At 46.9% G+C, this 25179-nt stretch overlaps 1 protein-coding gene across 2 annotated transcripts in view; it reads left to right on the top strand.

Annotated features, from left to right (window-relative positions):
* The window catches only part of HUNK (hormonally up-regulated Neu-associated kinase), a 59455-nt gene extending 55230 nt beyond the window's left edge, over positions 1–4225 (top strand). For both annotated transcript variants that reach the window (XM_052794863.1, XM_052794862.1), the window contains exon 10: positions 1054–4225. In XM_052794863.1, coding sequence (XP_052650823.1) covers positions 1054–1700 — 647 coding nt within the window. In that variant the 3' untranslated portion in view covers positions 1701–4225. The remainder of the gene's footprint in view (positions 1–1053) is intronic.
* Positions 4226–25179: the final 20954 nt, after the last annotated feature.

Raw genomic sequence — 25179 nt, 5'->3', positions numbered from 1 at the left:
GTCAAATGATTTTGACCAGTTTTGGGAAGAAACTAGTCAGATTAAACCTGGTCTGCTTTTCCCAAACAACTTTCAATGTGAGTGATTTCATCCCATACATCCATTCAGGTCTCAAACCCTGCCAAGACCATCACTTTCAAAAGAAATACATGTGAGATTTGTGGTTGTGACCTGAGGGCTGGCAGACCTAAATTATTTTATACCCCTTTTAGATGGTTTGAGACCGAGGGAACTCATGGACAGTGATTAACTGCCAGTCCGCTGTTCTTTCAGTTAGGGGAAACCTAGCAAAGCAGGCTCCTTGGATAGCTTTCCATAAAGGCAGCAAACCATGTTTTCTTGTGACTAGCTTGGCATAAACGAGTGCCAGCGTCCTGTAGAAACCGAGCAGATCTTCTCCATGAGCTGTTTTGTTTTACTGGGCCAAATCCTGCAAAGATTGTTCCATTTATATTCAGTCCTTGCTGGGAGAAGATTCTCGCTGAAGTCGATGCAGCAAATCTGTTCCAACTGTAACGGCCTGAATCTGGCCAGTGCAGCTACTCCATATTTACATGTGTGAAACCAAGAACAGATTTTGTTCCAAAATGCAAGTAAAGACATTAGGGATTAACTCACTGTTGTCCCCTGTGTCTCTAAGTATGTCAGTGAATACAGTACGCAGACCCAGTTAAAACCATGCAAAGTTGTGCTAAGAAAGGAGAAATGTGAGATCTCTCAGACATGGCCTTAGAGGATATAATTAATACAAACAGCTGAAGACATCTTTGGTTTTCCATTTTATGTCCTTGTCTTACTCAGTTTAAGCACTCTTCTTGCCTTTGAGGAAAGTGGCAGATAAATTACCCATGAAACAACAACGTAAGTATCAAATGAGAGTCAGGGAATTAGGTTCTGAGTATATCCCTAAGACCATTTGTTCTAGCTAGTGCATTTGTCATACTCTCCTAAAATTGTTAAAGGTGATGTTGGACGCTGTCTGCCGTAAGGCAGAGAAGGCAGTGCTATTAAATACAATCTGCTCTTCTGGTTCCTTTTCTGATTGCTTTGCAGACTCCAGCAGTGTGGTAAGCCCCTTCCACGAACCCCTGGCAACCAAGACGGGCTGCGTCACTTCCAGCTCCCTGGAGTACCTCGAAGTCCAGCAGCCGCCCCCCAGAACCCCTCGGCTCCTCAAGAGGCAGGAGTCTCCGCAGCAGGAGCCGGCCCGAATCGGGGGCCGGGCAAAGGACTCTCCTCTCATCCTGAATATTGTGCACTCCTTTGAGTCGGTTGACAGAGAGGACCAAATAGACCAGGTTTCCCCCTCTCATCAGTACAGGATTTTAGGCTCACCAATGAATTTCCCTTACAAAAGCTCAAGTGAAAGGACACTGTCTCCGCTTTTTCAGCCAGGGAGTACGTCCCCCGTCCACCCCACCCAAGTCTCTTTCACATATGAAGAAAAAGCATATCCGGCAAAGGAAGACGCAGTGTCCCCTACTCAGCTGGTTTCCAACAACCCCTTGGGTAGCCCCAACTGTGTTAAAAGCAGAGGCAGATTCCCCATGATGGGGATCGGACAGATGCTGCGGAAGAGGAACCAGACAATGCAGTCAGCGAGCGACAAGCCGCTGGAAGCGAGGATGCCTCAGCTGCAGCAGATGAGCCCCACGCAGATTTCCTTCAATGCAGCAGATGCTGTCAGCGGCCAGTGTTAGTCTGACATCCTGGGATTTGCACTGCTGTTCTCTGGGACCTAACCTTTTTTACTTTTAACAAGAAGGGAAAGCCACAGGCATGTTGCTGTCACTACGTAATACACCACAGTGATCCAACATAGAACATCAGAGGTCTGCTTCTAAGGAAGGCATTGTCCTACATATTGAAGCTGAAAGAAAAGGGCTCTGCTTGTGCTGTTAAATATTAACATTTGGCATCTAACTGTACAGTAAAACATGTCTCGAAAGAGCTACGTGAATATGTATTTTCACTACTCTCATCTAGTACTGTAGTAAGGTTGATTGGAAGAACAGCAAACATTAACGGTTTGATTCATCAAGGTAACCTGCGTGGTGCCATGAATGCTGGTCCCATCCAGGATCTGTGGTAAGACTGTCCACGCTCCATCTGCCTGTGCCACACAGTACATGGTACTGCTACAGGCATTGTTCACATGGCTAGACAAGTGGAAAAACTCAAGGTACTATGTCCAAGTCAACTTGCTAACAAGCACTGCCAAGAAGATGAAGTTGGTAGAAGCTTGAATAAAGACACAAGTGATCTAAACACTCAGAAAAAGTGGGAGTATTGGAAGTCAAAGCAGATTTTACTGTTAATTACATAAAGTAGCTAATAGCGGAATCATCTTTTTCCTAGAGAAAATGATGATTTAAGGATGTCACTCAGAAGAAACATGACTATTTAAAAACAAATTTCATCATGTGGAAATTCACCACACTAGACGCCTGTTCTTTTCATATGGTAGGTCTGCAAGTGGATGCTTCAACAGCAATCCAGATTGCAACATGCTGTGTTTAAAAAATCCAGTCACCTCTGATTTTTGCAGCCATACTAGTTCCATGGCACACCTATGTGCAGGACTGTTAGTCCCTGTTACAGCAAGGCAGCATTGGACACACCTGAAGGCTTTTCTGAGAGACTGCAGTGAACTAAAAAGACTAATAAAGGACACATGAACCTGTACCAATGCCGTTTTATACTGCAAGATTGGTAATGCAGTGGTTACCAAAAATTCGGTATTGTTATGAGCAATGAAGATTAACTTTCTTAAAAGGCACCATGTTCTGCATACCGGTCTTGTTTTTCTAAGTAAATGATACATCTGAGAGGTTGGCAACATTTTTTTGGTTCTGTTTTTGTCTTCAAACCATTTCCTATAAATCAGAAGGTTTAGCCAAAGACTACTCTTTTCTTTCGTCTGTACCGCGCTTGTGTATATGTTTGTGTGTACAGGATTTCTCAACAAAGCTTGTTCCAGTCTGGTTCCCAAGCAGGCAGCCCTGGCCCGCATAAGCCCCACTGCTGCCCACCCACTTAATGTCATTTCAAAACCCAGGCAACAGAGGCATCGTCATCTTCTTGGAGTTGTTGTTGGAAGATAGGGATTTTGCATCGAGACCATTGGTAGGAATCTAAGCCCTGTTTTCATCAATATTTTTGCAAACAATTTTGTGGCCCCGTTGGTTTCGTGTCTGTGCAAATGCTGAGAGTTACCCCTGTTTGAGAAGCTTTCCTTCCAGTTGCATGAGAGAGATACACAGGGACAGGGGGAGGAGGGCCATCAGAGGCAGGGGAGAAGGTCCCCAGCAGAGCCCATAGCTGAGTGCATGCTCCAGATTCTCAGCATAGCTCAGGCCTTACACCAAAATCTGGAATAAAAAAATTGGACATTAATCCAAATACTGACAGAACAGGTGACTGGACTGTTCAATATTGGAATGCTCGCTGGCAAAACGAGCAGAGCGTGAATGCCCAGAGCACCCTTCTCATCCCTGCAGATGGGACCTTCACCTTGGCACTGAAGCTGCCCATCAGTTCGGTACGGGGGAGTCCATATGCATCTTGTACTCTTCAGTGTAGTGAGGACACCCGCCTCTGGGGTAGTTAAGCTACCTGCAAAATAATATACGTAAAAATCCCAGTATGATAAGAAAGACAGCCCTGAAATAATGTTACTCATTTTCAGATTGAAAAATGTCATCTTTTGTTTGTACAGAGCACCTGTGCATCCCAGGGGTCCAGTTTAGCTCTTCCTTTTGTTTAAAAACATCAAAGCATTTTCTTTTTCTTCATGCTAAGAAGATGTTTGTGCTGCAAAGCTAGTGAGCAGGGACCACTGAAATCCCATCTTTTGTGTGCGTCGGACTTGCGTACCTGAACAGATGGCAGATACTGACTTGAATTACAAACTCAGGTTTATTTGGAACCCAGTAAAAGGTTGGGGGAGGCAGGAGAGAGACATGTATTTTTTGTGAAAACCCAGTAAATATGTGTAAGAATCAGAATGAAAACAGAAATGTTAAATCTTTTATTATATTTATAGAGAATATTTGAGTATTACACTGCTAAAACATAACCATATGTATCCAGCTTAGACAGTAGCTATGTACAGTCAAACTGCAGTGACCATAGAAGGGACTTACTGAAATACAGTAGTGGAAATTCCAGGGGAAAAAAATTGTATTTGTTATCATTATTAAATATATGTACTTTTTGAACAAGATTACCATGGACTTCTGACTTTGTTTGTCAGGTCACTATTTAGCAAGAATAATGTAAGTACAAAAACAACCAGCAAAATGGTGAGGTGACAAGAGGATGACCAGCACCTTTATGTTCACCCATCAAAGACTATCCCTTTGAATCCGGCTGCTGACTTGCCTATAAACCCTGAGTGAGCTAAAAGGCACAAGGTGGGATTCCCTTGCTTAATATTAGCCCTCTGCAAGTTGTGCATCTAGTCTCTGGTCATTATCCAAGCTCTGTTTGTCACTGGTGGAGGCTGACAGGTGTCTCCAATTCTTCCCACCTTAAAACAGAGGTCCAAAATGATGGGAATGAATTGCTCCTCAGCAACACGTAGCTGTATCCAGATATGAGGGAGGGAATAGGGTCAGCCTGTTCAGATGAGAACCCAGCTTTTAAACAGCCATAGGAAGTCACCGCGCTATAAACAAAAGCATTTGCTGATCAGCTTTCTGCACCTCTGGAGTTAAACTCCTCAGATTGTAGGGACCAGTCTTACCTTTGCTAAGCTTAGCACAGCCATGCAAGCTGGCAATCGGCATTGCAGCTTCAGCTGGAGCATTTTTGTTGTGTTGATCCCACAATTCTTGTAAGTACTGTTTCTTCCTCCTCCTACCTTCGTACAAATCTGTTTCCTAGAACAACTGATCTGAAGACCTCCAAAATCAGCTGAGGTCTTTTTATGGTGTTTGCAATAGGCTTGGTACTAAGCCCATAATGAACCTATTTGAAAGATCTGAAAATACGCCTTACACTTCAGGTCGTGCATTGGGGAAAAGAGCACTGCTGAGCTTTGGATGCAAGACGGAAGCACCATGGCTTTACGGGGCCTTTCTGAGGTGCTGTTTGCGTGCAGAACCCAATGGAGTCAGTGGAGCAGCTGTGAAGCACTTAAAGAGGGTTTTGCAAACTAACTGATGACTGGACAGCAGTTTGGGATCCATTGTGATAAAAGTGATTTTGTTCAGGCTCTTCTGCCTGGAAAAATAGGTGTCAAAGTTATTCAGCAAGACAAAGAACACAAATCAGCATCTGTTGCTACAGGTGTTGGTCTTCATACTTCTCCTGTAAATGGGCTGATAAATATCTAAATTCCTGAGTATCGAGGTTTACAAATGCTAAAACCAAATAACAGTTACTTTTGTACTTTTGCACTTGACATCACTTGATCTTTGCAACAAAATCCCTTAGTGGGTAGCTACAAAAAGGTAGGGTCGGGTTTGCAGGAAACTTTTATGTCTCCAGTGCACCGGTAAGATGGTTTTGTCAGCGACTCCCTGGAGACAGCCAGCACAACTCTGCCAGGCCAGCAATGCGGCTATGGTTAATGTATGGAAGAAGGGAAGGGAGGGGGAAAAAAGACTCGATGGTCAGTACAGCTTTGCTGTACTTCTGCCGGGCAAGCTGTGTGTCAATGGCAGAGCGTGAGGCTGGCAGGTAAACTCTCAGCGTGTTGCTGGGTCTAGAGCTTCTGCTTGTCGTAAGGGAGTTGTAGGGTGGCACAGATACAGCCCCTCTGCAGCTGGTGTGAGGAGAACCTCCCACCCAAGAGGATGCTGCCCCTTTATTTGCTCATTTGTAATTCAGCTTTAAACTTTACCGTTTGAAGCACCCCAAGCTCATAAGGGCCTTGCTTATCAAGAAATGAGCAGAAATTTCAGGGATGCTATTGCTGTGTCCAGTAGTTTGGATTCTGCCTGCCTCTTCCCTGCTTCTTTAATACTCGGTGGTCACAAATGCTCAATTTTCTCTTTTACTTCCTCCTCCATGTATCTTCCCTAGAGCATAACAAAACTGCTGGGTACAGCACCAGGGCCTGGTTTTCCTATTAAAAAGTTATCATAGCTCTGTGGACTGAGAGCTACAAATCACTCACGTGCAGAAATACAGCCATGTGGCAAATTCATGAATACGTGTGACTCCTACGGTCTTTCAGCAAGCTCCCTGCGTCCTGGTTATAAGACTGGTTTGCATTGGAGGCGGTCTCAAGCAGGAATAGCATTGGGGAATACTGGGAGAGGGTTAGACTTTATGTCATCCCTTATTGAGAGAAACGTGCTCCCTCAGAAGTGAGCAAGTGTCCTATTTGCAGCAGGTTTTCCATCAAGGGAGCTGCTTGAGCATTGATTCCTAAGCCGTGTACATTGGCATGTGTTTCCCGGGGCATGTTTGCATTGCCTGTAATCATCTTTCACAAAGATGGCTTGCAGATATATGTAGGGGGATGAGAGGCAAAATCATTTTGAGTCTCTTCAATGTTTGATATCAAAAGAAGCCTGTAATATGATGCTTTCTGGTATTGAGGTATGGGCAATTAGCTGTTGTTAGAAACAAAGGGCATCAGGACAGAGCCTAGAGTAGGGTTTGGAGTTCACCTGAGCATATCTACTGTCTGCCTGCTGATGCCAGGGCACTGAAAAGCCCGAGAGAGAAGAAATAAGAAGAGGTTGATTGATTAAGGGTGAGGTGCTAAACTCGTTCTAAAATTTTGGTTAATATCTAAAAACAGGACTACTGCATTTTTGAGAATTAGATCATAAAGAAATATATTTATTGTTTGTATGAATAGCACTCTTCTACCCAAATGTAAAAATCCCCCAATTCTTTGTATCTCCTACAACCAGAAAAGACAGACTCAATCTAAAACAAAGAAAAGAAAGGCCACCAGAGGCTTTATTTCAAAATAGCTTCCCTCCTTCTCTTTCACAGAAGGAAACAGAAGTATTGTCCTGTGCTTATAGCATAGGGATGACTGTTAGATAAAATGGGTTTTTTTCCTCCCAACTCTACCTGCCCCCAGACAATTTGTTTCTGACTTGCCCGTGTGTGGACTTGGACCCATGTTTCCTGTGCACCCCACTGAGCTGATCTGAGTTTCCTCTACCTGCTCACCAATCCTCATAAAATATGTGAAAAATTCAGATTTTTTGAGACCTCCTTTGGTTGAAAGCAGCCAGGAGGGCTCAGACGTTCAGGAGACTGATGGATGGATGGACAGACTGATCTGGGATCCATGACAGAAATGTCTTTTTCATCCCAGGTCCTGAGTGTTATTGCAGGGGACATCCAGCACGTACTGATATCCAATCTGTGAGGCATTTACCTGATAGCAGAAATTACTTGGGTGCTTGTGCAGCAAAGCTCACGTCCACATGCCAGGCTATCGGGCAGGCCTGACACTGAGATCTCTCAGCCTTCCACACCAACGCATTAGCCATTGGAAATTACATGGGGTTTTCGGAGCCTGTTGCTAGGCTCCACTTTTAAAACACTGTTTTAATTCAGCTAAATTTTTTCTGTCACTTCTGAGGACAGGGCATTGGCAGGGAGGAGGGAATACAGATTTGCAATTGCCAGGTTCACAAGTTCTTCCAGCTTCTGTCTTTGACCAGCTCTCTGAGTACAAACCCTTCCCCAGAAAGCCTTCAAAGCGCCTGTGGGTGGCCTTTGTGCTGGAAAGTGGTCTGTCCATCCCCGTCAGAGCCACCCACATTGGACCAGACTGTAAGTCTTTGAAAAATGGCAGTGGGCAGATTTTTGAGAGGAGGCTGGGTTGTTTTAGCAGCTGGATTCCCCAAAAGACCTTGCCCTGAAGATCCTGGCACTGCAGGAGCAAGGGATTTTCGGGGGCAGGTGGCAAAGCTACCCCCCCACAATAGCTAAGTGAAAGCTGGAGGTGGGATATGGAGCTGCTGAAGGTTTTGAGGGATGAGACAAGTTTCTGACATGATCTTGCTGTGTGTGATCAGCACCCAATGGCATCGGTGGGAAGTCCTCCAAGCAGCTTCCGCAGGCCTTGGAGCTCATCCTGCAAAAGGTCACCATCACAGTTTGGGAGTGGGGAAATGGGAAGCCACCCTTGAAGGTAAGGTGGAGCAGAAGCCTCCCCAGAGACGATGTGCGGCGACTGAATTACGCGCTCAAGCTATCTGTACAAGATTCCATTTATTTCACAAAAGGATCAAACTTATATATGTTTCAACAAAGATCTAGAAAGAGCTAACAGCATACAGCCAATATTACTAATACAGGAGTGCGTATCTGGCTCAGCTGGGATGCTTGCCAGTCCTCAGAACAGTTAAAGGTAAAAACATTCCTTACACATACTCGTGACTGTCTTCAGCCACATCTTGCCATGCATACACAAGGCCATCCTCCAACCTGACCTTGTAAAACTAGTTCTTCGAAGGCTTGTGTCCTGGTTTCAGCTGGGATAGAGTTAACTGTCTTCCTAGTAGCTGGTACAGTGCTATGTTTTGAGTTCAGTATGCGAAGAATGTTGATAACACTGATGTTTTCAGTTGTTGCTCAGTAGTGTTTAGACTAATGTCAAGGATTTTTCAGCTTCTCATGCCCAGCCAGTGAGAAAGCTGGAGGGGCACAAGAAGTTGGCACAGGACACAGCCAGGGCAGCTGACCCAAACTGGCCAACGGTGTATTCCATACCATGTGACGTCCCATCCAATATAGGAATGGGGAAGTGGGGGGGCAGGGTTTTCGCCGCTCGGGGGACTGGCTGGGTGTCGGTCGGCGGGTGGTGAGCAATTGCACTGCGCATCATTTGTACATTCCAATCCTTTCATTATTGCTGTTGTCATTTTATTGGTGTTATCATTATCATTATTAGTTTCTTCTTTTCTGTTCTATTAAACCGTTCTTATCTCAACCCACGGGTTTTGCTTCTTTTCCCGATTTTCTCCCCCATCCCACTGGGTGAGGGGGAGTGAGTGAGCGGCTGCATGGTGTTTAGTTGCTGGCTGGGGTTAAACCACGACAGCTTGGCAAACAAGCAGCACAACAAATTCTAACGGTTCACTCTCGAAAACAAATGCCAGGTGTTCTGAGCTGCTCCCACAACAATGTCTGTAAAATTGGGAGGATCTTCTGCCCTAACATTTTAATCAGGGCACTGGCTGTAACTCCCCCAGCAAAAGTTCCTCTCTCACATTTATTGATTATCACTTTCTGAAGAGCAATTAGGTAAAATGTTAGTGCAAAACAGTTTTAGAGGGGTGAAAAAGTCCATTTTGACAGCATGTCTTCTAAATGGAGGAGTTAGCTATCCCAAAAGAAAATGTCTTAAATCAGTGCTTAACTCTCCAGTCCCTGCAGAGGCCACCAATTTGTGATGGTTTATGGATTAATTAGATTTTACTTTGAACCCCAGGGCTATTGATAAAAACTTCAGGCTTTTTACTGATGGGTTTAAGGCTTACCTTCTTAACAGCGACACACAATGCAAACCTTATTTAGTTACTTAACCACATGGCAAAATTGCAAGTTACAAAACCAGCCTTTATTTATGAAAACAACGGTGTAGTGGGTGTTGCAGCTAACATTTTAATGCACACAGCTGTTTCATCAAGCATGTTTGAAGAGGAGAGAGGGGAAAGAGAACAAGCCTCTGTCCTGCCGCTCAGCAGGTGGTCACTGCAGAAGAAGGTGGCCTTTGGGCTGGGTCCTTCAGGTGCTGGCCCTGGGAACCAGCTGAGGTTCAAGGGGGAAGGTGGAGGAGACCCAGCCGGGGGGAGCGGGCTGATGGCAGGAGCCCAGGGGGGCAACTCTCTGATGGGACTCTCCCACTCTTTGCCACAGCTAAAATAGTTCTCGGAGCATGCAGGTTTCCTGCATGCTTTTCAGCAGCTTCCGTGGGGCAGTTAGTTCCCGTTCCCCCCTGCCCAGCCCTGGGCTTGCAGCTCAGCCTTGGGAGAGGATGCCAAACCACATCGTTCCTGTGGACCAGTTAATGAGAGCTGCATGGGGCTTCTTCTTCCCTCCGTGCACCTCATGCCTTATCCATAGAGGGTTTCCTCCTCCCAGTGACTGACTTGAGCCCACAAGCGAGGTGAGACGTGTGATATGCTTCAGCGAGTGCGATTGGCAGGTTTAATGGGAATAAAATACAGCAGCAACTTAGGCCACCAATGTTGGCATGACTTGGGATGCGCAAAGGAGGGTATCTATCTCCTCGGTGGGAAGGTGCTGCTGCTGCCAGCTGATGTCAAGAGCAATGGGTGGTGCACGGCAGCTGGCCGGGGTGTGCATGGGGTGTGCGAGCAGCTCAGCAGAGCTTAACTGGGATGTGGAGCTGATCGGTGCTGCCTCGGGGGAACTGGAGGCAAACGGAGCCCAGGAAATGTCGAAGGAAAAGTTAATAAGCGACACCTCCCTCAGAGACCCGCATCCTGAAGGGGAAGGAGGAAAGATTTCTTTTACAGCTGAGCACAAATGACCTTGGGATAAAATCTGTGGCTCTGAAAGCACTGCTGGATGCTTGCTTTATTAGCACAGAGCAGGGTAGAGGTCCTTCACTGGGGCTTATTTTGTATGTTAAGTGGGGAAATCTAACTTTAGTCTGTACTCTGCTACATACTGATGTTCATGGGGAAGTCCCATGCCTATGTTCATGGTTACATGCAGCAATGGCATGGCAGAAATCATCTCAGCAAAGACGGCCATGTTTTGCTTTCTCCGAGAGTCAACACACTAATCATTAACTCAGACAGATGAAACCAGAGGGCAGGCAGAGGGAAGACAAAAAGTAGATGAGGGGCAGCTGTCCCACAGCTCGAACCTTGCAAAACCAAGGCTGCGGCAGGACCTTCCATCCCTTTCTTCTCGTGCCCACCACCCTCCTCCAGCTCTGCTGACCTGTTTCTGGCCTCTCCCACCCTGGGACTGGTTTTCCGACACTTCACAAGGAGCGACTTCAGGAGGTGACCCTGCTGAACTTACTTGCTGGGGAGGTTTTCAGCTCCCCTGAGCCCATATACTGTCTTGCATCAGAGAGGGGACAGGAGCACATGGATGGGGTGGGGGTGCCCGTCACCCGACTGGCCAGGACAGCCCCTGTGACCAGTCCAAGGTCCTGGAGAACTGCACCCTCAGGTGTTCTGCTCCCAGGCAGGACCTTTCCTGACAGCTCATAAACAGAAATCAAAGGCCTATCTCTTCATTTATGTGTGAAGGCAAATTTCAGATGTGAAAGAGCATCAATCTGCACGTGCTGGCTTCAACAATAGGTCTGCCTCAGCCTTCATAGCAAAACCTGCTCAACTTTTCATGTCCACGGCCCCAGAGGCAGAAGAATCTCTGTTTTTCCTGCGTGGGCAGAGGAGGACATGGCAAGCTTGTGCAAAGGTGTCATTGCAGTTGCCAGGAATGGGGCCATGCTCCATCAGCGTGCAGTGATAACTGTAACAGGTCACCAACACTTCCGGCCCCAATCTCTTGCACATGACTCTGAATGGTTTTAATCTGCTGTTAAAATTTCTGCAGCCTCAAGACTCTAGCAGAGGCTATGCTGCAGCTAGGCTAGACAGCTGGGTGCAAAGCTGCAGGTGAAAAGACATTGATGCTTGGGCAGTGAAAGTGTTTAGGAATATAAAGCTGCCAAAACAACGTGTCCTGGATGATGCTCTGTAGCTAAGAGAATTTCATGTGCAGAAATAGGGCTAAATAATTATAGTTTAATTATTTATTCCTCATAATGAAGCAGTGCAACCTCAGAAAATAAACATTTTTAGAATGAGTAGAAACTGCACAGAAATAGAGGAAACCACAGGGGTTTTGCTGATTGCAGCATTAAAGAAAGACAATTCCTGCCTCACCAGTGGCTCTTGCTGTCCCAGACCTCTGTTAGGCCAGTTTTGATGAGTGCATAACTTCTTTATTTTCAAAGGACATGTAACAAGGCAAAACCCCTGTGGTATTCTGGGACTACCACAACACCAGTGACATATGGCCCAAGTCTGAGAACACAGATTTAGATAAAATGAGAATGCATCTGGTACTTTTCCCAAAACTGAAACTAGTTCTAAGCTTTCCTCTTCCTGAGCTTGGAAAATAGCTGGAACTGATGCTTTTAAAAGCATGCCTTATCCTTTGCAGCAGCTGTGTTTTGGGTTTCTCTGCTGAACCAGCAAACCATTCAGTACTTGCTCCACAATGCTCAGTTCAGCTCAAGTATCTCCACTGCAGTTTTGCGGGCTGGTGCAACATCTGAAGGCTAAAAAAGGAGCTGAAACAGCAGGTCCCCACCAGGCAGGACTGCCTGGAGACTGGCTCAGGCCTAGCCCAGGCAGAGCAGTTGCAGAACTGCTTTAAATCACATGTAGACATGTGTGTCCCTAAGGGCTTAGGTGCCTCTGGATGCAAGCAGGAGCGGGTGAGCTCTGTCGCATTTCATTTGGGAGGTATTCCATACCCCTTATAGCCAAAACTGCACTGTGGACATTTATTTCAGTGTGTCTGTCCTGTCAAGAAATCACAGGGAAAGGGAAGAGGGACAATTATTCGGGGTCCACAGTAATGGAACTGGGGCAAAGCAGACCCCCAGAATAGGGTGGGTTGTCTTGTGCATTACAAGGTCAATCTATTACCATGCCCCAAGGGCCCCTTTCACAGCATTTCATTTAAATATTTCATCCACAGATGCATCTGGATGTGACCCCTCTGTCCTTTCCCTCTGACTGAGTGAGGATGTGAACCTTCAACTGTGCTGAGAGTTTTGCATGGAGTAGCGCTGATGGCTTTGCATCAGCAGCACCTGGTTAAAAAATGCTTGCCTTGCTATCCTGGGGTGCCTCTGGATGCAGTTATTCATCACTGCTGTTCACAGAGTGCCTGTCAGGTTGTAGATTCAGCTCCTCCAAGGCTGCTGAAATGCGCAGAGCATTCAATGCATAAATCTGTGCAGTTGTTAGCCACGGTTGTTGTTCCCCTTCTCCTCTGGGTCCGATGTCATGCTGTCTTGCTGAGGGGGCAGGGATGGGGCAGAGCCATCTGTGCAAATTCAGCAAGGAGCTGCCAGTGCTTTAGTGCAGTTTGTCTCTAATCTGGCAAATCCCACGGATGCTCCGAATTTTGTTTTTTTCACAGAGCTGTGCTCTCTTTTCCAAATGGAAAAGATGACATATTTAGGTCTGCTCTCCAGAAGGACACTTTAAACTACCTACGGCTGAGTGCAGTCCCCCAGTTTGCCTGTGCCGAGGCACCAGGAAAGGACTCACGTGTCTAAGGTATGTGCTAGTCTCAGGTCCAAGATGTGTTCGTGCAGGGCTTGGCAGAGCAGCGTCTGACCACCGCACCACTCACGCCCGCAGCCATAGGTAGAGTGATGAGAGATGCTTGTGCTCCAGCCTCTGAGTGAGTAGCTGGGCTTGCAGATGGCCTGGGGCTGTGATTAGAGTGTGTAACACACTTACCATGTCTGTAAATGACAGCTAAATGGTCCCTTCCCTGCCCCCAGCCCAGGTTTTTCCTGGGTCGTGGTTTTGCATTTCAGATTGCGTGCCAGGACCAGGGAGGACGTGTTGCTCCCCAGGAGCTGCACACCCAGACATGGTGTAGCTGCTGAAAGGCGCAGTTTCACTCAGCAGGTTTTGTTTTCCTGGGCTATTATGGCTGTCTGGCCTCTGGTCCAGACACGACTGGGAGCCCTGGTGTGGAAACTTGAGGTCTGCCTTCGTGCACCCCCATAGACCTACCTTGGGACCCTGCGTACCTGCAGCTTCCACTATTTCTCTGCCTTCTGAGATGACTCCCTGAGCGAGCCATTGCAAGGCTTTACACACAGTGCAGAGTTTTCCATGAGGTTAAAACCTTCCCTTAGCATGAAGAATGAGAGACCCTTCAAATGAATCTGAATCCAACCGTTCCTCTGATGAACGAGCCCTGACTCCCACCACCTCCACCAGTGACAGGGGCCTGATCCGTGTCATGGACTCTTCCGCTTTGGGAAGTCCCACCTAAGCACCTGGCCTGTGCACTTACTGTTAGCTGGGAGGGAAAGACCTCTCTTTGCCTTCAGGCACTGCACACCAGTGTGAAAAAAAAGCCTCTTTCCAAAAAGCAGCCCAGCACCTGTTGCTTAGTGCTTAGCTGAAACACCAAGCCCAAACTGGTGACTTTGCAACAGTCTCCATAGTGATTAATTGTACCTTCAGAGACAGGGCATCGAGACTTGGCAGGGGAAATCGGATGCAGAAGCAGAAGGCCTCCTTGCTTGTAATTTACCAGGGAGAGACACATTTGATTCAGCAGACCTGCTCTGTGTTACCGCTGCTGCTCCTCAGCCTCTCCAGGTCTGTGGAAGGTGTTCAGGCAGCAGCATGGGGCTGAGGTAGAGATGGAGCATCCCCCCTGTAGCCCAGATGAGTGATTTCATGGAAGATGAGACTTTCCCGCCTACCGCACCTGATCCAAATGCATAAGTGTTGAGAAGGCACAGGCTGACAGCACTGGAGGATGAAAATCCTTGCAGTGTTCACTGATGCGTGTGCTGAACGATCCTTCCAGGAAACGGGGATGTGACATCCACCTAAGCCCACTCACCGCCTGTTCTATGCAATACTTGGGCAAACTTCTTATGAGAATGATTTAAGGATGGTCAAACATTACAAGGAAGAAAGGATGTCATAAAACAAATATCCTCCACTTTTTCTGTCTTTGCAGATGCATTCTGGGAGAGCCTAGCATCTGTGTACTCAGGCAACTGCTCCTCTTTCCCACCCATCCTTCTCTCTGGATGTTTTCTGCTTCTCAAATTGTGATTGCCAAGAGAGCAGCTTGCATGGACAGTGTCATCTTCAGAGAGTCCTGTCTCATCTTTATTCAGTTACCTGCAATCCTCTTTGAATGAAGACACCAAATCCCTAGCCCACAGCCAGTTTAGAAAACCCATTAGTTACCTGTGCATCCCATGTTAGAAGGATGGGATTATATGGCAATTATAGAAGATCAGACTCAGCCTATTTAAAGGGATGCTGACATCTTGGAAACAATTTTTACAAGCATTTTACACTGAGCATCCTTACCTCAAATCCTTTCAGGCATGTTAAATGGAATCTTAAAAGTCAGTTTCTTAAAACCATTGTGGTTTGTATTTTGTGCTCAGGTGATTAGAGACAAGAAAGGCAAACTGCTGGCAATTACCCTTGTCATTCTCGGTATCAAGTCCCCGGCAGCACCATGGTGACGGCACTGCTTTAGGCCCAGGTACTGACCTGGAAACATGATAGAGCTATGTGCGGGGTTTTTTTCATCTTTGAAAGAAAAAGTAATTGATGCATTGGAGCGGCTGCTGTGCCTTCAGAGTTTTAAAGAGCTAGTGACTATACAATATTTTTTAATAACTAGTAATATAAACTGAGGGTTACAGTCATGTATTCATGCATTTTTACTATACATGAATATTGTTGTATGTGAATATACAACTCACGAGTGAGTGTCTGTTACCTGATTCACACACAAGGTGAGTGGGAGCAGGCAGGCTTGCAACATTTTTTCCTGTTCCTCAGTGTGTATGTCTGTCTTTCCTGGTGATTTCTACACTGTTGGCCAAGCTCAGCTGCAGTTCACAGGAATGCAGCAGTTGCAGATATCATATTGTTCCTAGAAGTTTCATGAAAATACACAGGGAGGTAGAGGAGGGAGCCATTGCTTGTCTCCCCACAGAGGATGGGCTTCAGGTTGCATGCGGCTCACACGAAAGGATGTAGTTGCTGTGACCACCACAGCTGCGGGAAAGCTTCAGTCAAAGCCCATGTCTTCCACGGGCTCCATAGCCCCAGCCGTGGGACTGATCCACGGGAGGCTTAGCTGACTTACTTCCTCTGCTCATGCAACTACTCTTTTTGTCATGCAGTGATGCTCCCCTCCTTCCCCCTTTAAAATGCAACCAGCTACTTCCAACTGGCTGTTAAGTTTGTCATCTCAATCCTTCTCAATTCCCCAGCAAGCACCAAGGGCTTTTCTTTTTCTATTTTTTTTTAATTCAGGTTCTAAAATTCCTTGTGCACAACTTCTCCATATTTCTCCCTGGTCTGCATTTATTGTATAAGCTATTCCTTGGGGAGCGAGTAGCTGTGGGGCTATAAAACGCATCCTAGGGAGGTGTTTTTTCCAGTGAGAGTGAGCCCTGCTTCTGACAGCCATGGAAAGGGAGATAAGATCAAATCTAACTAATGCCTTCTCTGTTGCTCATCAGGCCCGTAACTCAGATGCATGTGCTGATGTTGACAGCACAGGCTGCAGGAGACATTCATAACTCCTGCGCTAAGGCACTCCCGCGCTGCACTAAGCTCATTAAGCTAGACAGTGAAGCTTCCTTCCCAGTCAATGGGGAGAGGCAGGCTCCTGCTCTGAGTCAGCGATGGAGGAGCACAACTGAATGGTCTGCCTTTGCCCTGGGAAGGAGCTGACCTGTCTCTGCCGACTGAGGGAGGCAACTAAGTACCTCTGCATATATCTTTGGAGAAATTGCAGCTTCTAGTAAAATCTGCTGCTTTAGCAACGTTGAGTCAAGTGCACTCAGGCTCCCATTCAACCGGCCTTATTCCTCCTTTACTCCTCAATGTGCTGCTGCATAAGCAGTACAAAAATAGCCTGTCTTCCAGTGAGGAGCCTTTCCAAGCTGCCATGCTTGAACAGAGGGCAATGGGAAGGGGCAGAGGGAAAAAGTTTTTGTTTATTCCATATTTACTTGTCTTCCAGTCTTGGGTTTTTTTCTCACTTCTTTGGGAGCAGAGAAAGGGGAGACGGTTGCCAGGGCTCAGAAGAGCTCCTATGAGCAGCAACCTGCAGAGACTGGGGGAAGCTGAGGTTGGGGAGATGGATCCTGACAGCCAGCTAAGACACCAAAAACATAATTTCTTTTCACGCATGAGACAAGAGTACATTTAAGAAAGCAACACACACAAAAAACCTCACTCAAAAAAGAAATGGTCCTAACAGAGTTTTCTCTAAAAGGAACCCTAATGATGATGGATGCATCAGCTCCATGAGTGAACACCTGTGCTCCTCCTGATAGCCATCTTCTGAGGCGGAAAGGGTGGGTTTCTCCCACAGCACCGGCACCCAGAAACATCTGAAATCCAGACTCCCTCCTGTCCCTTCCCCTAGAAAGGAGCTGCATATGCATTGAATGCCAGAAATCACTCTGCCTTACAGCAACTACCGAAGGGAACAGCATGGGGTTTACTGGGCAATAAACATCCCGCTGGCACATTATCCTCCTGTGAAGTGTCAGACTGATGACCCAGGGAGAGTGCTGTTTTATAGCAGTCATTCCCAAGGAGAGAAGCCAAATCTACCAAATCTCTCACCCCCAAAGGGCAGTGGGATACCAGTCCCTGAAGTATCTTGCAGTACAAGCAGAACTGGTGCGTCTTCATGTTTTAGGCTACAGGATCATCCTCCCTCAAATCAGAGAGATGGGCACTTTAAAATAACTGAGAAAGTAGCAAAATAACTAAAAGTATTTTTAGCCAAAATCCCTAGCTGAAGGAAATTGGTGATGCTTCACTGAACTCAGTGGAGGTAAGGTAACTTAATGGCTCACCACAGTAATGTACTGACAGATCTGACCTTGGATTCAGGTTCTGACCCAGACTCAAGCATTGGAGATTTTGGTTGTGTTTTTTTTAAAACTGCTTCCCTTACATAATGATATAAATACTAGCTTATACGAATAATAAGTATTAAGAATGGCTCTTCTTGAATAAGGATGGACAATACTTTTTCTATCCTTGTCTTTCCCTTTGATCCTCTCTCCAATTTGTTGCTGATGCTAATGGTTTTAGTGGTTTAGGTTGGTCTATGTACCACTTGAGGGTGGAAGGACTGCTCCTATCAGACATCTAAAGGCATCACAGGACTTGGCAGGACTCCTGATCCTCAGTGGTTGGTGTTATTTATGTACGTGCATCTTTGTCCTTAAAACTGCTGCCTGGAACATCTGTGAAAATGGTTGCTTCTGCAAAATTCTAGAACGTTTCCTGATTACCATTTCCCCCCCTGTAATTCGTGCAAATCTGATAAATAACTATATTTTAAAGGTTACATAAAGTTTATACTTATATTTTAAAGTTCAAGACTTCTGCTCAGGTACCTAGCTAGGAGAAGCAAATGTTTGTTGTGTCAGCTGATGGTGATACTCTCTCACCACTTGCATGTACAGCAGGGCCCGAGAAGAGGTAAAAGGGGGGAGTGAAAGGGGACAGGGGGGACATGGGACATAGCAGCTGTGCTTGTCTGTAGCAGGCAATGTTAAGGGAAGAAGAACAGTCACAAGCTGTAAAGTCTCTCTAAATGAAAAGCAGACTGCTAGACAGCCAAAAGTCAAGAAAAATACATGGACAACCAGAGCAGGGAGAGTTGCTGCTCTGTTGCTAGGTGATAGATCTGCTATCATGCTAATGACAATGAAGGATGATACTGGTACCAATAAAGCATCTTTCATCTGAGAATTACCAAAGATTCTCCAGACAGCAAGGCCGTATTATTCCCATTTACCAGAGGCACAGACAGAGATGAATTGATTTGCCAAAGGTCACCCAAAGAAGCACCGACAGATTTCAGAATAAGAAATTGTCCTATTTTAGTTCTATTAGGCCAATGATTGCCATAAAACCTTTCTTTGCTATCAATCCCTTCCCCCTCCCCTCATCAATCACCACCATGTCCTTCTCTCCTGAGGGGACATCCTCCTGTCTTGTTTGTATTTCTCATCCTGTTTAGATTACAAGGTAGCCTGGCCCTACAGCACAGTTTACCAGGGATTGTAAAGGGCAGAGCAAATGCATGGGCCATGCTGTGCCGTTCTGGGGCTGTGTGAACAAGAGAAAAGTACGGGGCCCGGCTGGACATAGCAGGTGTGTGTATTGGGTTTGCGTGGCAAGGTTTTGGTAGTGGGAGGATTACAGGGGTAGCTGCTGGAAGCTTCCCCTGTGTCCGACAGAGCCAATACCAGCCGGCTCCAAGACGGACCTGCTGCCGGCCAAGGCTGAGCCCATCAGCGATAGTAGTAGCACCTCTGGGAGAACAGATTTAAGAAGGAAAAAAAGTTGCAGGACACACAGAAACGGCAGCCAGAGAGAGGATTGAGAACATGTAAAAGAAACAACCCTGCAGACCCCCAGGTCAGTGAAGAAGGAGAGGGAGGAGATGCTCCAGGCACCGGAGCAGAGATTCCCCTGCAGCCCGTGGGGAAGACCATGGTGAGGCAGGCTGTCCCCCTGCAGCCTAGGGAGGTCCACGGTGGAGCAGATATCCACCTGCAGCCCATGGAGGACCCCACACCAGAGCAGGTGGGTGCCCGAAGGAGGCTGTGACCCCATGGGAAGCCCACGCTGGAGCAGGCTCCTGGCAGGACCTGCGGACCCATGGAGAGAGGAGCCCACACTGGAGCAGGTTTTCTGGCAGGATTTGTGACCCCGCGGGGGACCCACGCTGGAGCAGTCTGTGCCTGAAGGACTGCAGCCCGTGGAAGGGACCCACGCTGGAGCAGTTCGTGAAGAACTGCAGCCCATGGGAAGGACTCACGTTGGAGAAGTTCTTGGAGGACTGTCTCCCGTGGGAGGGACCCCATGCTGGAGCAGCGGAAGAGTGTGATGAGTCCTGCCCCTGAGGAGGATGAAGCGGCAGAAATAACGTGTGATGAACTGACCGTAAACCCCATTCCCCATCGCCCTGCGCCGCTGGGGGGTTAGGTTGAGAATCCGGGAGTGAAGCTGTACCCACGAAGAAGGGAGGGGTGGAGGGAAGGTGTTTTGAGATTTGGGTTTATTGCTCATTACCCTACTCTGGTTGATTGGCAGTAAATTAAGTTAATTTTCCCCAAGTTGAGTCTGTTTTGCACATGACAGTAATTGGTGAGTGATTTCTCTCTGTCCTTATCTCGACCCATGAGCCCTTTGTTATATTTTCTTTCCCCTGTCCAGCTGAGGCAGGGGGAGTGACAGAATGGCTTTGGTGGGCACGTGGCGTCCAGCCAGGGTTAACCCACCACAGTGTGCAAAATAGGATGGGACTGCATTATGAGCCCCATGGTGGCCCTGGGTGGGCTGTGATCTTGGGCTGCAGCTCCTGCAGCAGCAGCCTGGGGCACAGGCTCCCTGAGCCCCTAGTCTGGTCCAATCTCTCCTTGCAATGCGTGAGTTGGTATCTGCTGGTGGCAGGTCTGGTATCTGCCAAGCTCTTGAGTTGCCCCAAGAACAGGGTTGCTTTTGCTTGGGACATAGGGCGAGGAGCCGTACGCACCTGACACTTTCCTGTCCTCTTGTGCTTGGGAGCAGAAACATGATAGGCCTGAAAGCTTCATGTAAGATGGTACTAGCTTACTGGCCCTTGCTTGCTTGCCAACTTATGACAACAAATTGTGCTAAGCAGCCATTTCTGCCAGATACTGTGGCCCCGAAAAATCCAAGGGGCTTCTCACTGAGAGCAGCTGTGTGACTTCAGGGTGAAGGGCTTCTACGTTGCCCACACAGGACTTCGTCTTAGACGCTTACCCGCACCACAGCCTGTAAAATGCCAAGAGGCTGTGTGAAGATAAATGCAAATGTTCCTCAAACCCACTGAATAACAGCTCTCCCTGACTATCTGCACGGCTCTTCCCAATACTGGGGCTCCTCAGGCATGAATCAGTAAAGGCATGACTCAGGCATAATTTTTTCTGTCGTTGTTTCCCATTAGAGATCGTGAGGGAAACACAAGCGAGCCTAAATTCTAGCGCTTGTAGGAAAATAGCATTTCTGATTTCCGCTTGAAGAACAGAGTTTCCATGATGACGGGGAGCAGCCTGCAATTTCTTGATGAGCTGGTGTAGTCTAGCGAGGACAGCAGGGTGGGAACACAGTGGGGATGCCTACATGAGAGGTTTTACTCTGAGTCATTGTTCCCTTGGGGGTCTGGGCTGGACGTATATTCCACCAGGTGTTTCCTATTGTGCTTCCAAAGGCACAAACCCGGCAGCTCCTACTATCTCTAAGAGAAGTACTGGGCCCCTCGTAGGCATGAAAACCGGGCTTTTACAATGTTTATTTCCTTTTCTTTATGTGTAAAATGGTGACACACCTCATTTATATCTGACTGTCACTGTGAAAATTTAGCTAGTCTTTCTACAATACAACGGAGACACAAATTGCATTCGCAGTAGGTGCTAAGCATTTTAATGAGTCTTCTCTCCTGTTTTTCCTACCTCTCAGAGTCTTGGCAAGTTTCCTCAGTCTCATGTATTTCAGCACAGGAGGACACAGCCCCGAAATAACTAAAGTACAGGGGCCATACAGCAGCTTTGTGGGTTTTGTTCAAATTATGTAAAAGACCAAGACAATTTAAAACCTCAGGGCACATCTGTAAAATAGATCCTCCTGGACTGCCATATCCTCCTAATTGATGTAAGGCTGCCACTGACTAGCTAAGAAAAAGTCTACATTAGCCCCAGTCCAGCAAAACATGTTATAGACATGAATTTAAGCTTAGCATGTGCTTTACTGGATTGGGACTGTTTTCCCTTTCCATGGGGAAAAAAAAAACCAAAGCCCCAAAAATGTGAACTGGCACTTCTTTCAGTGAATGCACACCCTGGGCAAGCAGGGATATTAGGAGTGGTGGAGCAGGGTAAAGCCAGCTAAGGAAAACCCTACTGGCAATTTCACAGCACTTACAGTGTAAGTGCTGCTCTTAGACTTCATGTTATGCTTGAGCCTGGCTTGCAGGGGAGCCTGGAAGCTCTGCACATGATGAACTCCTTCCAAAAGGTGGACATGCCAGATGAATGGGTAAAGCTAGCACTCAGACATCCCTTTTGCTGCTCCTCTACAGCTGATAGCTAAGTAAGTTCTGCAGAAAGCAGCTGCAAACAGATGTGGTGTCTCTGGTGAGCTGCATCCTCTCTTTATCCCCTAAGCTTCAGGGACTTGTCCCCATTGAGAGGATGCTGGCAGCAAGGCTTAAGGACGTAGTATGTTAATCAATGAATTTGGTGAGATACAGCAGTCACTTCTCCCAGCAGGTCTCCTGACTCTCAAGCCTCCACTTTTGTTGCACAGTAGCGCACCCCACACTCCACACAGCCTGGGGAGTGTGATGGGGAAGAGGCCATCTCTCAAGCTGCAGCTGGGAAAATACCTTCTTGCAAGGTTCCCCGAGCACTCTCTCCAGAAAGGCTTGTCCCTAGCAGCAGTGCTATGCTGGGACCCCCTGACCATGAGAGCCCCTGAGCTCTTCCGTCAGCTGTCAGAGGGGACAGGGCCAAAGAGCCCTGCAAAGGGGCTAGAGGCAGGGATGGGGTGTAGCAGAAGGGAGGTCGAACGAGCTGATCTTAGACAAGGGCTTTGCCCAAGTTGAAAAATACCTCACCACCAACCTCTCCTGTCAACCCGTACTTCCCTTTCCATCCGTGTGCTAATTGCACATCCAGTCTTTTTCTGTCAGCCTCTCTAAACCCAAAACCTTACCCTAACTCTAACGCTAATTGATGGACAGGCTTTGTACAAGGCCCTCCAGGCACAGCCTAGATGCCACACAGCCAAGCTCTCTTTGCAGCCCACAATTCCCTTCCTTTCTTACCAACTACACCTCCAGGCTTTCTTTGTCTCTCCAACTAAGCTTGGTTTTCTCCCTGACCCCCTCTTGTGTCCTCCCTGTGGCACGCTGCAGTGATGGCTTCGGGAACTTTAACTCCTGATGTTCATTTTTTTTAATAGATGCTGAGCACAGTCTCACATGAAGGTTAAACTCTCTGCCTGCCTTTCTGAACTCTCAGGTAGGGTTTTGTTGTCCATACCACTGAGGGTCTGGGCACCTTGGCCCATCCCATCCCTTCCCATCCTGCATTTCCAGTATTTTGACTGAAATGTGTATCAATCACCAGCTGGCTCTCAAGTTTTATGCTGCTAATTTTTCAAGGCAAAGTTATAAATTCTATTTTAAGGTGAAACCACTGAACTGAAAGGATAGGGCTAGTTTTTCCTCTATGCAGCTCCATGTGTGTAAAGCAACCCTGAAGCTGGCATAGCCCACAAGTGTTGATGGCCTCCCAAGCTCATTGCTTGCATCTGCTGTGAAAACAGGGAGAGGGGATCAGTATCTGCTGGGCAAACAGAGGCAGAGGTAGGATTTTATAGAGCTCTTGAGGCACAGATGAAGCTCTGGGTGTGTGTCCTCCACATGCACATATGTGCTAACAAAGATCATTGGGATTTGGGAATCCTGGCACTTTTCTTTGGGAAGATCCCACAAGGTGTGGGAAAGAGTTAAAGAGCCTGAAATGAAAATACTGTTTGTTTAAATACTTGGAAGGAAACAAAGAGAACAGGATTTTAGAGGAATGGACAATGCATGCCTGTCCCAGCTAAAGCCCTGTGAGAGAGCTACTTGTTGCTTTAATATATTATGTGGGTAGCTGGAATGCCTGGAAGACTTCATCAAGGACCAGCAAGGAATTTATGCTAAGTGCTGTGCAAATACCCACAGTGAAGATGGTTCCTCTCCCAGGGATACTGCAGCCTGCAGCAAACAAATGGAGAAGGACAGTGTAACAAGGAGTTAAGTTTGGTTAGTGTGATAAACGTGTCTTTTCCACATCCAGAAGTTTTGTCTATTTTTTGCAGGCCCTGCAAAAAGGAGCATTTATGTGGGGGTTAGGAGGAAAAGTCTAAATTAGTTCTACAGATGCTTAGAGGGAATTTCCCCTCAGGTACCATGGGGAAATCAGGCAGGGCCTGTTTGTTAATGCAATGCATGTAGCTCTCCTCATGGGCCCCTCAGAGGTGGGAGATGACCCACGAGCACTGAAGCAAGGTGGGAGGCTGGGTAAGGGCCATCAGGCACCTTGGTGTGACATGGTGAAGATGGGCAGCCAGAGGGTGGGCTAGATTGTACGTTCATCTCCCTCAGATCCCCACAGGGACTGTGTAATGTATCAGTCTGCTTTGCATCAAACAGCTGTCTGACAACAGCCTTCCTGAAAGCAAGGAAAAAAAAAAGCAGAGAGTCCTTAAAATTCAGGCACTGGCTCTTGTTTTTGTCAATTGCTCTTGTCAAAGCCCATTTGTCAGAAGATCTGCAGGCTGTCACGTCACACAGCTCGGCACTCATGGCTCCTCCACTGTCCCACAATAACCTTCACAGCAGATGAAAGACTGAGCCATTCTCCCTCCCCATCTCCTTGTTTTTTTTTCTTTATCAACCAACGTTCATTTATTAAACTGAAATTCATACACTAAAAATTCCTATGATCAGCTGAATGTACTGGCTTCATAAATGATGATGCAGTAGGTCCAGATCTGCCCTAGTATAAAAAAGTCCGCAGCAACAAAGGATACGCTAGAAAAATAATTTCAGTGATTGCATGGATTAAAAAATGCTGCCACTTGTTTCATTAACTTGTGTTAGCCTTGCACGGCCATACGCATGCCAGGCTGCCTTGAAAGAGAACTGAAAGGCATTATGGTCTCAGCTTTCCCAGCAAGTCATGGCCCCCGGCAAGTGTTTCTGAATCCAAATGTCTTCTGTCACCAAACCCTGAAAAATGCCTCCACGGTACATCATGTCTGTATGTGCCTCTGGCTGATTTCACCTATCTGTTTATTATTTCTGTTTCAGATCCTCATGTTTTCCTGAGTTTGATAGGTATAATACAGGCATAATGATATCTTCTGTTAATTCTGCACTTGACAAGAGCATGCGATATTCCTCTGTGTTGGTTGTTTTTTTGTTATTTATGATGGTAACTTTTTCCTTGGAAGAAGAAGGATGGCAATTCCAAAGGCTTGTTACAATTCATTAGGTTGGGTTTTTTAAATCATAAATGAAGGCAGGGGGTTCTGATACTGCACTGTCCTACTTTTAGAGGCCAAGTTCCTATTAATTTGAAGTTTTGTCTGTGGAGCAGCTCAGCACCAATGGGATGATTAAACTGGATAGAGCCTTCCTGATTTGGAAACAGTGGATAATGCGAAATCTCGATGGAGAAACCTGCAACGTGCCACATGCCGTGATCTGGTTAAAATCACTGGGAGACTTGTGTAAAGACTGAGGGCCAGACCCAAGACTGATATAAACCACCTCAGCGGAGTCAGCATGGTTGGCATTGAGTAGGAACGTGGCCTGAGTGCCAGGTGGTCCTAGGACGAACCTCAGTCT

Source organism: Harpia harpyja, chromosome 8 (assembly GCF_026419915.1).
Source record: "Harpia harpyja isolate bHarHar1 chromosome 8, bHarHar1 primary haplotype, whole genome shotgun sequence".
NCBI classification, from domain to species: Eukaryota; Metazoa; Chordata; class Aves; order Accipitriformes; family Accipitridae; genus Harpia; species Harpia harpyja.
The sequence above is the reverse complement of the archived record's forward strand: the minus strand, read 5'-3'. Positions and strand labels throughout refer to the sequence as shown.